This window comes from Paroedura picta, chromosome 8 (assembly GCF_049243985.1).
Source record: "Paroedura picta isolate Pp20150507F chromosome 8, Ppicta_v3.0, whole genome shotgun sequence".
Classification (NCBI taxonomy): domain Eukaryota; kingdom Metazoa; phylum Chordata; class Lepidosauria; order Squamata; family Gekkonidae; genus Paroedura; species Paroedura picta.
Window position 1 is genome coordinate 72,634,673 of NC_135376.1, and position 15,037 is coordinate 72,649,709.

The following is a 15,037-nucleotide window of genomic DNA, read 5'->3' on the forward strand; positions in this document are numbered from 1 at the left end:
TGACTGACTGGCAAAGAAAGCATGAAGATAAATTCAGGCTATGTGTTGGCCAGAAGCGGTAGAACAAAGTCTGAGTCCACTGGCACCTTTAAGACCAATAAAATTTTACTCAAGATACAAGTTTAGTGTGCGAGCACACTTCTTCAGATATAATGAAACAGCTTCCCCAACCATACACACAGGTACAGCTGGCTTGACGGATTTCTTTGTAAGAACCAACATTTCTGCCAGGCTAATAAATCCACAGTAAAATCAGATAGTTTGGCTATGTTCCCTATATACAGATATCAGGCCACAAACAATTTTTCATCTGTCAGTCTGAGCAAAAAATTTCTAAAACTAAAACAGTTGCTTTAAAAGTAACCAGGACACGAGAGATAGGTATATAAAACAGCAGAGATCAAGGAATAGGAAGAGAGTGGGATCAGCAAAAGTTACTGGGACATTTTGGGAAATGATTTTTTAAACCTGGTACCTAAACCGTAATGACTGGGGAAGGCACTGGCAAACCACCCCGTATTGAGTCTGCCATGAAAACGCTAGAGGGCGTCACCCCAAGAGTCACAGGGGGATACCTTTACCTTTTTACCTAAAGTTTAACAAACTCTGTGCCAGGCAAACATGAGCCATTATGTCTATACAATGTAAAAATCCCCAACCCCAACCCCGGGTGTACCTTTCCTTATGGGAAATTCCCTTAGTAAAAAAATGGAATCTTAGTTTTCCCTTGTGCTTGACTGCAGTTTCCAAGTTTCATGGTTTTAGAGCCATTCACTCAAAAGCCATGATGTTCCACAGGGCTTACTTCCAGAAAGTGCTATTAAACTCAAACTTTGTACTGAGTAAATGCATAAAGGAGTGTAGCCTTGGATTGGTTTCTCTTTTATTTTATATCTGGCATCAAATGGTTTCCCCACCCTTTTCCTAACAACCTCAGTGCCTGGGGTTTGCCCAATTTTAATGGTTCTGAATGCTGAATGAGAAGAGAAAGAAGGCACCAGCCATCTGGTGACATAGAGAAGATTCAAGAGGCAATGGCATTTAAAGGGTTTGTGTGGTCTTTGATGGTGCAAGAGGTTGCAGGGAAGGGCTCTGTTGCAGTTTCCTAAACTGCAAAGTACTACTTTCTAAGAGAAATCCAACAGGCAACTCTATCACTGCTGAAGTTAACTGTGAACGACCCATAGGGGCATGGTCAGTGTAGAATCATATCTCCTGAAAATTGTTTTAATTTTTTAACAATTTTTGCTCGCCACTCCTGTAAGCGGCTTGTGGCGGGTAACAAAATTGATTATTCCCCATTAAAACCTCATTAAAAATCCCAATACAGTTGAAGTAAAAAATATCCAAGCGGCAATAACTCCCTCCTTCCACCCAACCAGATGGTACCCCCATCTCAGGGGTAAGAGGCCTAGCCCAATGACCTGGCTCAGCCTGGGGTGGGGACCATGATCTTATTTACTCGCAGTGTCAACCAAATGCCTGGCAGAAGAGCTCCAATTTGCAGGCCCTGCAGAGCTGTGATAGCTCCATCAGGATCCTCAGCTCTTCCAGGAGCTCATTCTACCAGGTTGGGGCCAGGACCGAAAAGGCCCCGGCCCTAGTCAAGGTCAGGCAAACTTCCCTTAGTCCAGGGACTTCCAACAGATTAGCACCTACCAAGCAAAGTGCCTGGCCAACAGGCAAGTCTATCACCGCATAAGGAGGCAACTGGTCTCTCAGGTATGGTCTTAAAGGCCTTAAAGGTCAGAATGCATCAGAGATTTAGGCAAGCGCTGTAGCAAAGGAAGGAAGGATTTAACCTTTACCTTCCACACTCCCTGTTCACTTGACAGAAACCATCACCTTTCCCAAGGCTGCTATTAACCCTAGTACAGAAAGAAGATGGGCACCCATAGCATGCCTTCTTTGGCCTTGACCTGGGTAACCAGCAGTTCAGGGCAGGGGCTGATTTCTATTGTGGAAATGGCAGGAGAGCGAAAAGGGTAAAAATATCTCTCTCCCATGCCACGGCACAGCCTCGAAAGAGATACCTCTGTCTTTCATGAGTGAATCCAACAGCTCCAACAGCTCCAACCAGCAGTGTTGCAGCCCGAATATCTGGCAAGGTTCCTGTTGCACACAGAGAGCCAGTGTGTAACTATTTGTAAGTCTTTTGCAACACTTACATTTCTCTTTGTTCTCTGTGCATGTGTGTGTGACCATGATGGAGGTTTGCTTGCCTGAATCATGCAGGTATCTCTTGCTGACATCATTCCTTCTCCAGCAGTACTTCTGACTTGCTGTACTTTGGTTCTGCTCTCTGCTCTGTACACAGCTATATAATCTGGATGACAGTCATTAACCTGGCCAGAAATCTATGCTACTCTTTCCATGTTAAATGGGGTCATTTCCGGAGATAGAGGGTTCGACTGTATTTATTGTATTGGGTCTATAATCCACTTTTTCCTGCAACAGGGACTCAAGGTAGTGGACAGCATCATTTCCCTTTCCCCCATTTTATCCTCCATGATTGGAGAACTGGGCTTCTAAGATACCAAAAGGCATCCCACTTTTCACAAGGAGTTTAAACAATGCTCTGTCTGGGGCATCTGAATGATTGATCAGATGACCCTGAACAGTTTATTCAAATTCCTCTCACAATGCACACAGTGTATCAAACCACCGTCTTCTAAAAGAAATCCCTTCTCCCCATTAATTCAACAGGTGCATTTGAGCCATGGACCAAATAAATTAAGATGTTCAAAATGTCGTGAAAGTGCAAGTAAAGGCAGACAAAAAAAGGTGCACAATCATTATTGTCCTACAGACAATTGTGGTACACCCACCTGTACCTGCATCAGTGGGCAAAGCAATTATCGAATAAAGAAAGATGAGCAGGGGAGCAAGATGGTTTATTCCAGCACTGGTAGTTGGTTAAGCACTTGCCTATTTCTTCATTAAATTCCACTTTATTCTCCAGCCTTTCTAAATGGGGCTGGAGAACAGAAGTTTACACAGGATTGGATTGCTCTTGGTTAAAACGTAGCAGATGAAAATTAACAGGTTGAAAGTGGGGGGGGGGGGATTAATAGGGGAATCTGACTTGGATGGCCCAAGGTGACCCCATCCTGGAAGCAAAGTAGGGCCAATCCTGGGTAGTATTTGGATGGGAGGCTACCATGGAAGTCCTGGCTTGCCACACAGAGGCAGGCAAGGACGGACCACCTTTGTTTGTCGGTAGCCTTGAAATCTTTACAAGATCGCTATAAATTGTGATTTGATGGCACTTCACAGCTAGAGGAGGATGCTTTTTCAGGAAGGGAAATCATACTTTAGAAAGGAATTAATGTGGGGAGGCAAACAATAATATCTGGGAGGTAAATTAATGACAAATTGAGATTTAGTGGTTGAGGATCAGACTCTACCTCTTCCTTGCGCAATCTGTGGATTTAGACAAGTTATGTCTTCATCAGCACCAGCAGACTGGACAGCTTACAAACAAGATAACCAGGACAAGAGGGTTCTCCTTTAGTTTGCCCCTAGCAGCTATTAGCATAACAGAAACGCTGCTCTTGAAGCAGGGAGGGGAGTGTATCATTTTGCTATGATAGCTGAGGAGAGAACATTCAGTGGAAGCAGACAGGAGGGTCTTAGGGCAGGAAAAGCAGACACTGGCTCCCCCCCTCCAACTGAAGCACACCCCAGGGGCCTGTTAGCAGCCCCCACCTGAAACATGATTCAGCCAAAGTTAAGCAAGCATGCATCACACTCCAATGTACCTGTGCTTGTAATGCTCATTGAGTACACAGGACCACACCAGTGTTTACAGCAGTATAGAATATGTAGCTTTCAGAAATGTGTGTGTAGTTCTACAAGTATAGAAAAATCTTGGCCAACCAGGTTTCCTGGACTCCTGCTATGCTGGGATGTACCCAGGTGCATCTCCCCCAGTACAAGTTTGCAGTACGGTATCAATGACTCAACTACCATTACAACCATCAAATCGCTTCCACCTTCATCCCTGGGGGGGGGGGGGAAGACTTCCAAACCCAAGTAGGATTGATGGAAAGTTCAACCTCCCCGTGCCCTGCGGGTCAGCCTGCCAACCCACAAGACGGCATCCTTCAGCTGTGTCTGCCCCAGCTGAGGATGGGGCGCGCAGCGGCACCCAATCAGGAGGCAGCATGAAGTGGTGGCAAGAGTAAGCGCGCGCGCAGCAGGGTCGCTGGGGAAGGAGGACCCCCGACGGGGCGCCACTGTCCGCGCGCGCGGAGGGAGAGAGCGGAGGCAGCAGCACCTACCATCCTCTGCTTCTTGTTCTCGGACATGTTGCTGGCTCGAGCTGAGCGACGCGACCCGGTAGCGGCGGCTCCCTCAGCTGCAGGCGCTCAGGAGAAGACTTAGCGGCTCGCTCCGGCTGGGCTGGCTGGCTGGCGAGCGGGGAACGGCGGGTAGGTATAAGGGGCTGAGGGGACACGTAGCACTTCCCTGGACCGCCTTCCCCAACCCACAGCTCAACCCTCCTCCGGCTCCTCCCCTCGCGGCTTCCTCCTGCACCGACGGGAAGAGTGTTCGAGCGAAGGGAGCGCAGAAAGCCTCGGGGGGTGGGGAGGGGAGAGAGATGAAAGGGGGGGGGGAGATGAAGGGGGGGGGTCTCTTGGCGCGCATGCTCCCTTTTGCCTTCTTGGGTAGCCGCGCGGGAGGGGAGCGCGTCAGTAAGAGCCCGGAGCCGCGCAGTTCCTCCGGTTGAAGCCTGTTGCGTTGAATGCGCATAGAATTGAGTAACTCGGCATGGGAGGGCATTGTGAATCCCGTGCTTTGGCCTCCGGCGGCGCTTGCGGAGAAAATGCCGTTCTTGACTGTGTGGGAACATTCCTCCCCCCCTCCCCCCCGCACGGCCGCCCTCCCTGCCCCGCCGCCTAATTCTAAGGTCCGCTGACTGGCCCGCAGGAAGCCGAAGTTCAGTCGCTCCTTGCGGCTGAGACCTCGTTATTGCCTCTTGCAGAAAGGCGGCGGCGGCAAGGAGGGGAGGTCCCGCCGGCCGCCTGAACTTCCTGCTGAGAGCCCGGGGGAGGAAGGGCTCGGAGAGCGAAGTAGGCGAAAGGGTGCCGGCGCTCGGCTGACTTGCCGGCGATTGCGCCATGGTTGGGGCATCTGCCTGCCGGGCTGCCTGGGCCAGTTTGCCAGGGCCAAGGGAGGTGGTGAGGCCAGGGCGGGCGGCGCCGGGGTTCAGGCGCGGATGGGCCATTGACCCCGTCGGGGTCAGGCGAGTTGGTGCCGCTGCCCTGGAGGCCCGATCCATGCCGGCTGTGCCGGAATCTGCCCGGGGGGCGCTTACGCACGAGGACGCACCCAGCGGCTAGGGGATCCGGCGCCCCGGCATCGCTGCGGCACTGCAGCGCCGAGGGAGTCGCTCCGGCAAAGGCACCAGACTGACTGCGGGGGCAAGGGGGCGGAACCGGGAGAAGCGTGGCCTTCCCCAGGGCGAGGGGGGAAAGAGCAACCAGGACACGGCCGAGAGCCAGCTTTTAAGAATAGGCTTGCTCCATGAGGTCAAAGTCTATCTGTGACAACGCCAGTGGGAGTGGAAGGTGGAAACTGGGGTTGCCTCCTGCTCGTAATCTTAAAAAAGCAATTTTCCTGAATAATAGGTAACTTGGTCCGTGGCAAGTAGAATGTGGGTCATGGGTGCATTCTGTGCGTGTTGTAATTGTTGTCAGGTTCTCCTAAGAAACAAAACGGACGACAGAATTCTGAATGAGAGACAAGTTTGAAGCCAGTTTAAGACCAAGGAAGGTTTAGTCAAAGCTTTCATGTGCATTGTGGTAGGTAGCAGCGTGAATATAGCAGACAAGCCTGAGCGTGTCGCAGCTAAGCAGGGTCGGCCATGGTTAGTACTTGGATGGGAGATCACCAAAGCATAACCCTGGTGCTATGCAGAAGAAGGCAAGGGGAAACTATTTCTGCTTAACCCTTGAAAACTCCTTAAGGGGCCAATAATGGCTTTTCCTGTTACGCAACCGAAAGAAGTGGTGCAAGATCGGAAATCATGGCGGCAGTTGTGCCATAGGATCGCCAAGAGTCGAATTCGACTGAATGGCTAAGATTGTTATCAGTATTAGTATGGTTACATCACTAGTAGGGTTGTTAAGTCTGGGTTGGGAAATACCTGGAAACTTTGGGGGTGTATCTGGAAGTGGTGGGATTTGGGAAAGGGAGAGACTTCAGTGGAGTATAATGCCATGCAGAGCATCCTCCGGAGCAGCCATGTTCTCCAGTGGAACACATCACTTTAGTCTAGGGATGAGCTGTAAAACAGGGGATTCTCAGGTCACACTTGGGCCCTGGCATCCTAATCACTACTGGTCTCCTGCTTTTTCAGTATTCCTAGAGAAGAAAATGTCCATTCATAGTAATTAACTGATTAGTAGTAAAGCCCGTTGCGTTTTGTAATACAACAGGCTCTAGCTCATGGTTTGGTGTGGGTTTAGTGCCAAACTTGGAAGCTGGCAACCCTAAGAGAAGGTCTCTGTGCACAATAGTCTCGACCCTACTCAGGTTATGGAGTTCCAGGACATGGACCTACACCAATCTGGCAACCTTACGTCCTTTCTGCAATGTTTTCTTGACCTGAAATAGGTCAGGGGGTGCTGTGTGGCTGGTTAGGTGGCTGTGGAGGCACTACACACTTCAAAACCTCAAGGAATATTTCCAGACCAGGGACAGCTAACCTCCAGATGGGGCTGAAGATCTGGAATTGCTGCTCATCTCCATACTATAAAGATCAGCTCCCCAGGCAAAAATGGCTGCTTTGGAGGGGTGACTCTAGCATTGTATCCCACTGAGGTTTAGGGATACCGGCCTCCAGGTGGGGTCTGAGAATCCCCTAGAAGTACAGCTCATCTCCAGGCAGGTAGGCTGAAGGGAAAGCTCTCCCCTCCCACATGGAACCTTTAAAAGGAATGCATGTGGCCACAGACACACCTTGTTTAACACACTCTGTTGCTTGGCTGGTGATGTCTACCCTTCTGACAGCTGAGGCCTACTGCTGGCAACTGCAGTCCCTGTTGCCTAATAAAAGTGGGTCACCTAGTTTCCCCCAAAGTTTCACTGTCTACTTTCCTGTAAAGCTAACTCCACTTGAAATTCTGGACCACTTATGCCTTTGATTTAATAGAACCTTCTTGGCAAATACTGATTTTTATTTACCAAGCCAAGCTTGAGAAAAGTCACTTGAGTTCCTATGTCTCTCCAGCCATTTACTAGTTCACCATTTACAGTTTCAGATGGTAAATATTATTTATTTAGATCTTCCTGCATTTTCCAAACTAACAGGACTGTCTGTCTACCTATGTGTGCCCTAAAATACAAACAGTTGCTGGTAAGGGCTGGCCAAAGCCCATAGCCCAAGAGGGACATACCTGTACCACTCTACCCTAACCTCAGTCTACAAGCCTCTATGATCATCTCTAGATCGCTGCTCATCTCTAGATTATAATGATCAGCTCTGCGGGCAAAAATGGCCTCTTTGGAGGGTGGACACTAAGGCATTGTACCATTTTAAGGCCCTTCTCCAAACCTTCAGGAATAGTTCCAACCCAGGGAATAATTCACCCTTATATACTCTTAAATGTTCCATATAGTTCGGCTATGTCATCTAAATAAAGGTAAAGGTAAAGGTATCCCCTGTGCAAGCACCGAGTCATGTCTGAACCTTGGGGTGACGCCCTCTAGCGTTTTCTTGGCAGACTCAATACGGGGTGGTTTGCCAGTACCTTCCCCAGTCATTACCGTTTACCCCCCAGCAAGCTGGGTACTCATTTTACCGACCTCGGAAGGATGGAAGGCTGAGTCAACCTTGAGCCGGCTGCTGGGATTGAACTCACAGCCTCATGGGCAAAGCTGTCAGACGGCTGCCTTACCACTCTGCGCCACAAGAGGCTCTTGTCATCTAAATAGGGATATTATAAATCTGGAAAATATTTAGAAAGGGCCAGCCCCAAACTTTAGAATGTTAAACCTTCCTTCTGACAAAAAAAAAACCCTAAGGAGTCTGGATATCCATAGTTTAGAGAAAAAAGAGTGTAGGATGCACAACAGAAGCTTATTGAAATATTATGTACAGTAATGGAAATAGTGAACAGAACTTTGTCCCAGAATATTAGAACATTAACGTACCCAGTGAAACTGATAAGCAGAGGGTTAAAGACAGACAAAAGATCTATTTCACAAAGCACATAACAGGTGAGAGGGAAGCCACTGCTGCAGACGTTGCGGTGTCCTGTAGTTTGGGGGATAGCAACATGGGAAGGCAGTTAGTTGGCTTCATCAGATTCAGTTGCTTGAACGTGGGGAATCTCTGGCAGTGTATATAGTAGAAGAATCTGAAGACAGCTTCCAGTGTTGATTTCAAAGAATGTCTGAGGGTGTATTTTCAGGTGACAGGTTTCTCTTATTGCAAGGAAATGTGCTATTTTTTTATATAACTAGTAATGATATTTATGAGCTTCCTTGCTCCTATATATGTGTATACAATATTGAAACTACTGTATGTCACCTGGTTCATTGCACTTAAATAAACTTTACGTACAGATCAGGCCACTGCAATATCATAAACTTTATGCAATATAGAAAGAACATGACAAACTTTAAAGTAACTAGCAGTATAGATAAGAACATCTGAAACTCAGCCATAAAAACCTGTGAATAGGTAAACAACTGAAAAGTACTGCTTAACAAAACTGTTTCTCTCACAGAGAGTTTGGACCAATATAGCTTAATGTTTCTGTGCTTATCTGGAGCATGGTGCAATGGAAATTTCCAGAGCAGAAGTCCCCATTGTGGTATTGTAATGCTGTGCTGGGACTTTGACTGTCACAACATAAATGAAAATATAATCAACATGTAGAATACTATAACAGCTAACACAGTTTGTTTGTTTGTTTATCTATGTTGTGATTTATTTCCCGCCACTCCCCAAGGGCTTGTGGCGGGTTACAAATGTCAGATAAAATCTAAAAAATCCCATTAAAACCCCAGACATAAAAAACATAAAATACAACAATATCAAACAGTATAGAATAAAGATACGGTGGAAACATCGTTGCATCCCTAACATCCCCAACAATACCTCTGGGGGGAGAAGGATGAGGAGGAGACACATGGGACTCGCAAGCCGCCGCTCCTATAGGGGGGCCATGATCATCCTTGCTCCCCAGCCTCAACCATAGACCTGGCGGAAGAGCTCCATTTTGAAGGCCCTGTGGAATGCTGAAAACTCCCGCAGGGCCCGCAGGTCCTCCAGGAATTCCACCAGGTCGGGGCCAGGACCAAAAAGGCCTGGTCGATTTCTAGATCACCCCTACTGTTACTGCCTTCTTGGGGCAGTTTGCAACATTGTTAAAATACAAAACAGTTAAAATCATTGAAATACTTGAAATGAATAAATACTTAAGTCCATCAGAAGGTCAGTTAGTGTCGTCCCCATGGTTCTCACTGGGGTGAGTAAAAGCTGTTGGATTACATTGGGGGAGGCCCACTATTAGTTGGTTTATTTGTCTGAACTGGCTTCAACCATAAACTAGTTCCGTTATGGCCCTGATGTTCTTTGAGAGCTCATTCCACCATGCAGGGGCCAGGGCTGAAAAGGACCTCTTTTGGGCTGGGGATCACCAGGTGATTTGTTGTTGCTAAGCAAAGTGCTCTCCAGTGGGCCATATGAAGACAGGTCATTCCTTAGATATGCAGGACCCAGACTGCATATGGCCTTGAAAGTAAGAACAAAAATCTTGAAGCTAACCCGGAACTCTACTGGGAGCCTGTGCAGCTGCTGCAGCACCAGTCAAATGTCGATCCTCCACAGAACACAGCAGCATTTTGGACCAATTGTAATGTCCGGGTTAGGGTCAAGGGTAGGCCGGTGTAGAATGAGTTACAGTAATTTAGGCTCAAGATGAGCATTGCATGGATCACTATAGCCAGGTGTTCAGGGGTCAGGTTCTAGACAGCTATAGCTGTGCAGATGTACTTTTTTCACAAGAGCACTGTAGCACTCCCCCTCATTTCCTTAGAGGGCTGGTATTCGGTAGCCATATATGGCTTTCTGGGCACTGTTCTACAATGTGGCACCTACCCCATGTTTCAGGAAAGACCCATGCTCAGTGGGGCTTTTGATTGGGAGGTGGTTCTTACCTTGAAACAGCCATGGTTGAAAGAGTGGATAAGCTTGGATCTTCCTTGAGGCGCAGCCCTTGTGCCAGGGATGGAAGCAGATGTGGCAAGTTATGTGAGGTGTTCTGCTATTGAAGTTAACTTCAGCTGTTCAAAGCAATGTAAGCTCACTGTAGATGGCCAGCATCAGAAGGAGGGCTGACGAGCTTGCCTGGTTTTTCTCTCTCTGTGTAGCACTGCCCCATATAGCTGTTTGTTCATAGAGGTCTCACAATCCCCCTGTGTCAAAAGGGGCCTTTCATCCCTCTTGCACCAGTGAAAAACTTTAAACATCATTTAAAGTAGGAAAGAGGACATTTCTGTTGCTATTCATAGATCTATCAATGGTTTGTGATTCAACTGATCACTCAATTTTTGCATATCGCTTGGGGCCAAAGAATGGAGGAAAAAGGGCGCAGAGCAGAAGGACTGCTGCCTAGTGTTCTTCTGATGCGGAGCGCGCCCATGTGGCCTTGTGCTTCTGGTGGGGAGGTAAGGTGAGAGCGTAGGGCACCCACAGCAAAACACAGTCACCTGGCCTCCCTCAGTCTCTGGGCAGCCAGTGTGTGTGGGGGGGACAGACAGTGGTGCACCCATGTTGAGTGTGCCCAGCCAGCCTCCCTTGCTCTGCCAGGAGATGGGAGTGTTGCACGCCCGGGGTGAGAGCACCCATTCAGATCTAGTGTGCCCAGTTAGCCTCCATTGCTGTCCTGGCAGGCAGGAATGGGGGCATTGGGGAGCACCCATGGCGAGGGCACCCAGTTGGGGTGAACACACCCAGCCAGGGGAGAATGCAACTTACTTGTGGTGAGTGCGCACAGCTGGCTTTTCTTGCTGTTCAGTTAGCTAGGAGGAGGGAACACGACTGCAGCCAGGCAGCCTCCCCCAGGTCCCTGCTGGAACCAACCGGAAATCATAAAACGTGAATCAAATTCCGTCAATTCTTTTGAAATCTGAAAATAGTTCTGAATAATATTCTATTAATCCTTCTGGATGTCTTATTTCTGAGGTACCAAAAGTTGCAGATACATAAATTTCAGTAGGATTCTCAATGAATAAAGAAATTTCATATCAGTCCCTTTAGCTTCTTGTTCAATATCTCCCTCACCCATTTTTATTTCTTACATATATTTGTAACTGTATATACTTTACTAATATTTTAATATGCTGGCCTAAGATATTTCTTGTTGAACAAGTACGAACTTGCTCTCCAACAGAACAATCTGATCTCCTTCTTGCAATAACACATTCATAGATTAACTGGGTCCATGTTTTTCTTATTTACTGTGTAATGGTATAAAGAAAGCATTGTTTTGCTGCTGTGGTTTCAGAAGATTTACTTATCCACTGTGAATTCACGAAGGGTTGCTTTCTTTCTACAGCTGTTGAAAGATAATCTCTAAAAAGCACAGATTCTCATGACTGTGATACTGAGCTCTCCTAAGTCAAACACCATTCAGGCTTCCTCAACTTGAAATAAGAGTAGGGTGGCCAATTGAGAAGAGGTATTTATTACCTTTCTCCAGACTTGCAAGTGACTTGCAGCTTGTAAAAGGTGAGTTCCCCATATCTCTCAGCCTGTTTTTCCCCTTACATTGACCTGTCAACCATTCTAGTTATTGACCTTGCTCTGAAATATCAGTTGGTTCTGTAATCACACTGCAGCTAGGATCAGGTTTAAGGTCTTGGTTCTCACCTTCTTGGCCATCTGCAGCCTGGGCCCTGCCTATCTGAGGGACAGCTTGTCTATTTATGCTCCCTGCAGAGCCCTTTGCTCTGTGCTTTTGAATCTGTTGGTTGTTCCAGGCACGGCTGGCCTCGACCAGGGCCTTTTCAGTCCTGGCCCCAACCTAGTGGAATGAGCTCCTGGAAGAGCTGAGGGCCCTGACAGAGCTATCACAGTTCCGTAGAGCCTGCAAGATGGAGCTCTTCTGCCAGGCATTTGGTTGAGGCCAGGCCAGGAAGATCAGGTCATAGAATCATAGAATAATAGAGTGGGAAGGGACCTCCTGGGTCATCTAGTCCAATCCCCTGCACTATGCAGGACACTCACAACCCTATTGCTCATCCACTGTAACTTGCCACCCCCTTAAGCCTCCACAGAATCGGCCTCTCCGTCAGATGGGTATCCAGCCTCTGTTTAAAAATTTCCAAAGATGGAGAACCCACCACCTCCCGAGGAATCCTGTTCCACTGAGAACGCGCTCTGTCAGGAACCTCTTCCTGATATTTAGACGGAATTTCTCTTGAATTAATTTCATCCTATTGATTCTGGTCTGTCCCACCGGGGCAAGAGAGAATAACTCTGCTCCATCCTCTATATGGCAGCCTTTTAAATATTTGAAGATGGTTATCAAATCCCCCTCTCAGTCATCTCCTCTCCAGGCCAAACAGACCAAGCTCCATCCATGTATAGGCCCTGCATGCCAAACATCTGGGCATGAGTTACCCCCTTGGGGTAGTGGGTGAGGCGGTGGTAAGGGTTTGTTGCCAGGTCTGAATGGGGAGGGGGGGATGTAAATGGGATCTACTGCCAGTATTTGTATTTACATTTTAATTTTATTGCATTTTGTTGGGTTTTATGACTGTATGTAAACCGCCACAAGCCAACAGGGCTCAAGAGTGGCAGATAACAAAAGCTAATATAAATAAATTAAATGTTGGCTGGAGTGAGTCATAGGGACCATGTCACTCCAGTCTTGGCCCACCTATACTGACTTCTAGTTAGTTTCAGGGCACAATTATAGGGGCTCGATGACCTTCAAAGCTATATATAGTTTGGAACCAACATACCTGATACCTAATCCCTTATGAACCTGCCTGAACATTATGGTTGTTTTCAGAGGCACAGTCCCTACCTTCTTAGATCAAGAGGGTGGCAACCCCGGGGAAGACCTTCTTGGTTATGGAACCAAAGCAATAGAACTCTCTCTCTATGCAGATGTGCTTGTCCCCTTATGTTGTTCTCTTCTACCAGCAGGTGACAACTTTTTTATGTTTGGCATTTCTTCAATGATCCCTCCTTCCTAACCAGTGTTTTAAGTTTTGAATGTATTTTAACTGTTGCATGTGTATTTTAGCTCCGTTGTTTAACTCTTTTAAAAATTGTTTTAATGAGACGTGTGGGAGGGGGTGTTACTTTAATATTTTTCTAATGTATTTTATTGTTTGTTTTAAATAGTTAGCAAATTTAGTGGCCCTTGTAGGAGCAGAATGGCAGGATATAAAATTTGTAAAAAGACATCAGGATAAATAATTAGCTTGAAAAATCATGTTAATTTGGTAACTAACATCTCATGAAGTCTTGAGGTTGCTCATGTATTGTCCAAGTTCCCTGTTCTATGAACATATAGCATAAGAGATTAGATACAAACACAATCTTTGTATCAAGGTCCTCAGTGGAAAAAACATTGGCTTATTCCAGCTATTCTCAACCTTTTTTGGCCACTGATCTCAGGATTAGAGGCATCACCTCAAGGGATACAGAATGCTACTCCCTATCATACTGCCCCAGTTTTACATCTGTTTTACATCTGTTTGACACTGTCGGGAATAGGTGAATGAGGAATATGGGTCTAGTAGGAATTGTTATGCCTGCCATCTTTTGTCAATTTTTAAACTGTGATTATTGTATTATCGGTGCAATGGTAATCTTGCATAATGTTTTTATGTTTTAAATCTATTGTGGGCCACCACGAGCCAGCCAGTCCAGGAGTTGGTGGTATAGAAATTTAATAATATATTTTTAGAAAATAAAAAATAATCTGTGCCAGTCAACGTATTCCTGTGAAAACTTTTAAAAACAGCTACACCGGTTGTCCAAGCCCAATTTCAGATGTCAGTTTTACCTATAAATCTTCACATGGCCATTTCCTCTGTGAAACCTCTCAGAGCTTAAGATCTACCATCAAGGCCTGCTACAACTTTCATGTCGAAGTAGGACTTTCTTAGTGGTCACTGCATAAGCATTGGATATCCTGGTTATGAGCAGTTCAGTTGAATTCCTCCATTATGGCATTCTGGAAGTAGGGAGATAATGAACTATTATGGTTCGTTAGATATTGAGGAATTGGCCCCAATGTGTGTTTGTGCTTTTTTGGTTTTTAATGCTCTTTTTGTATGCATACACACATTATTGTCAAGGTGTAGTTGAACTGTTCTGCATGTCATTTTGAGAGATTTTTGTCTCCCAATCAAAATTCCTGTAATTTGCTACTAGATTCTTTCTAACTTCATTTATATTCCAGCATTGGGTACCATTAATGTTGTAGGTCTTTGCTGCTGCTGTTAACATGTGGGGCATGGTAGTTTAAAACATTGACAGTTAAAAGTTTAAACTTTTCTGTATCTTACCCAACAAAATGGAAGTACAGCATCCTTTATTTGAATTATACACCAATTAAGATTATGTTATCATTTAAATTTGAGCGTCTTCTGTATATTATCAGTAACAGTATTGCAAGTTCTACATAAAAAGAAATATTTCTGCATTCCTGTCCTGGAACATGGAGTAATTAGTGAACACTGCATGTCAAAGTTCTTCATAAAAGACATAAATCTTCAAACAAGAAGTTGTGGAATGTGTTCTCATTAGAAAATATTTCTTTAATGACCAGTTGACTGCATTGCCTTAGGGTGTATACTGAAGATCACAACAGACATTAAATACACTTTCACTTAATTTTACCGGCCTGCTGTATATTATCTATTTTTTCCACCCTTAAAACATATGCTTTATGATTGACATTATATTCTTATGCAACTTGGATAACTGTCCCTGTCTGCCTTGTGTCCAAAAATGCTCATGGTGATAGAAGTTAATTACATGACCAAGGCATGCCAAAAC

At 46.1% G+C, this 15,037-nt stretch overlaps 1 protein-coding gene and 1 long non-coding RNA gene across 4 annotated transcripts in view; one reads left to right on the top strand and one right to left on the bottom strand.

Moving 5' to 3' along the window:
• The window catches only part of PAPSS2 (3'-phosphoadenosine 5'-phosphosulfate synthase 2), a 53,655-nt gene extending 49,211 nt beyond the window's left edge, over nt 1-4,444 (bottom strand). For all 3 annotated transcript variants that reach the window (XR_013233689.1, XM_077350379.1, XM_077350378.1), the window contains exon 1: nt 4,284-4,444. Coding sequence is in view for 2 of the 3 variants with exons in the window: in XM_077350379.1 (XP_077206494.1) it covers nt 4,284-4,310 (27 nt within the window). In the remaining variant the exon portion in view is untranslated. The remainder of the gene's footprint in view (nt 1-4,283) is intronic.
• Nucleotides 4,295-15,037, top strand: part of LOC143843782 (uncharacterized) — a 55,009-nt gene continuing 44,266 nt past the window's right edge. The window contains exon 1 of the long non-coding RNA XR_013233690.1: nt 4,295-4,433. This is a non-coding gene — a long non-coding RNA (uncharacterized LOC143843782). The remainder of the gene's footprint in view (nt 4,434-15,037) is intronic.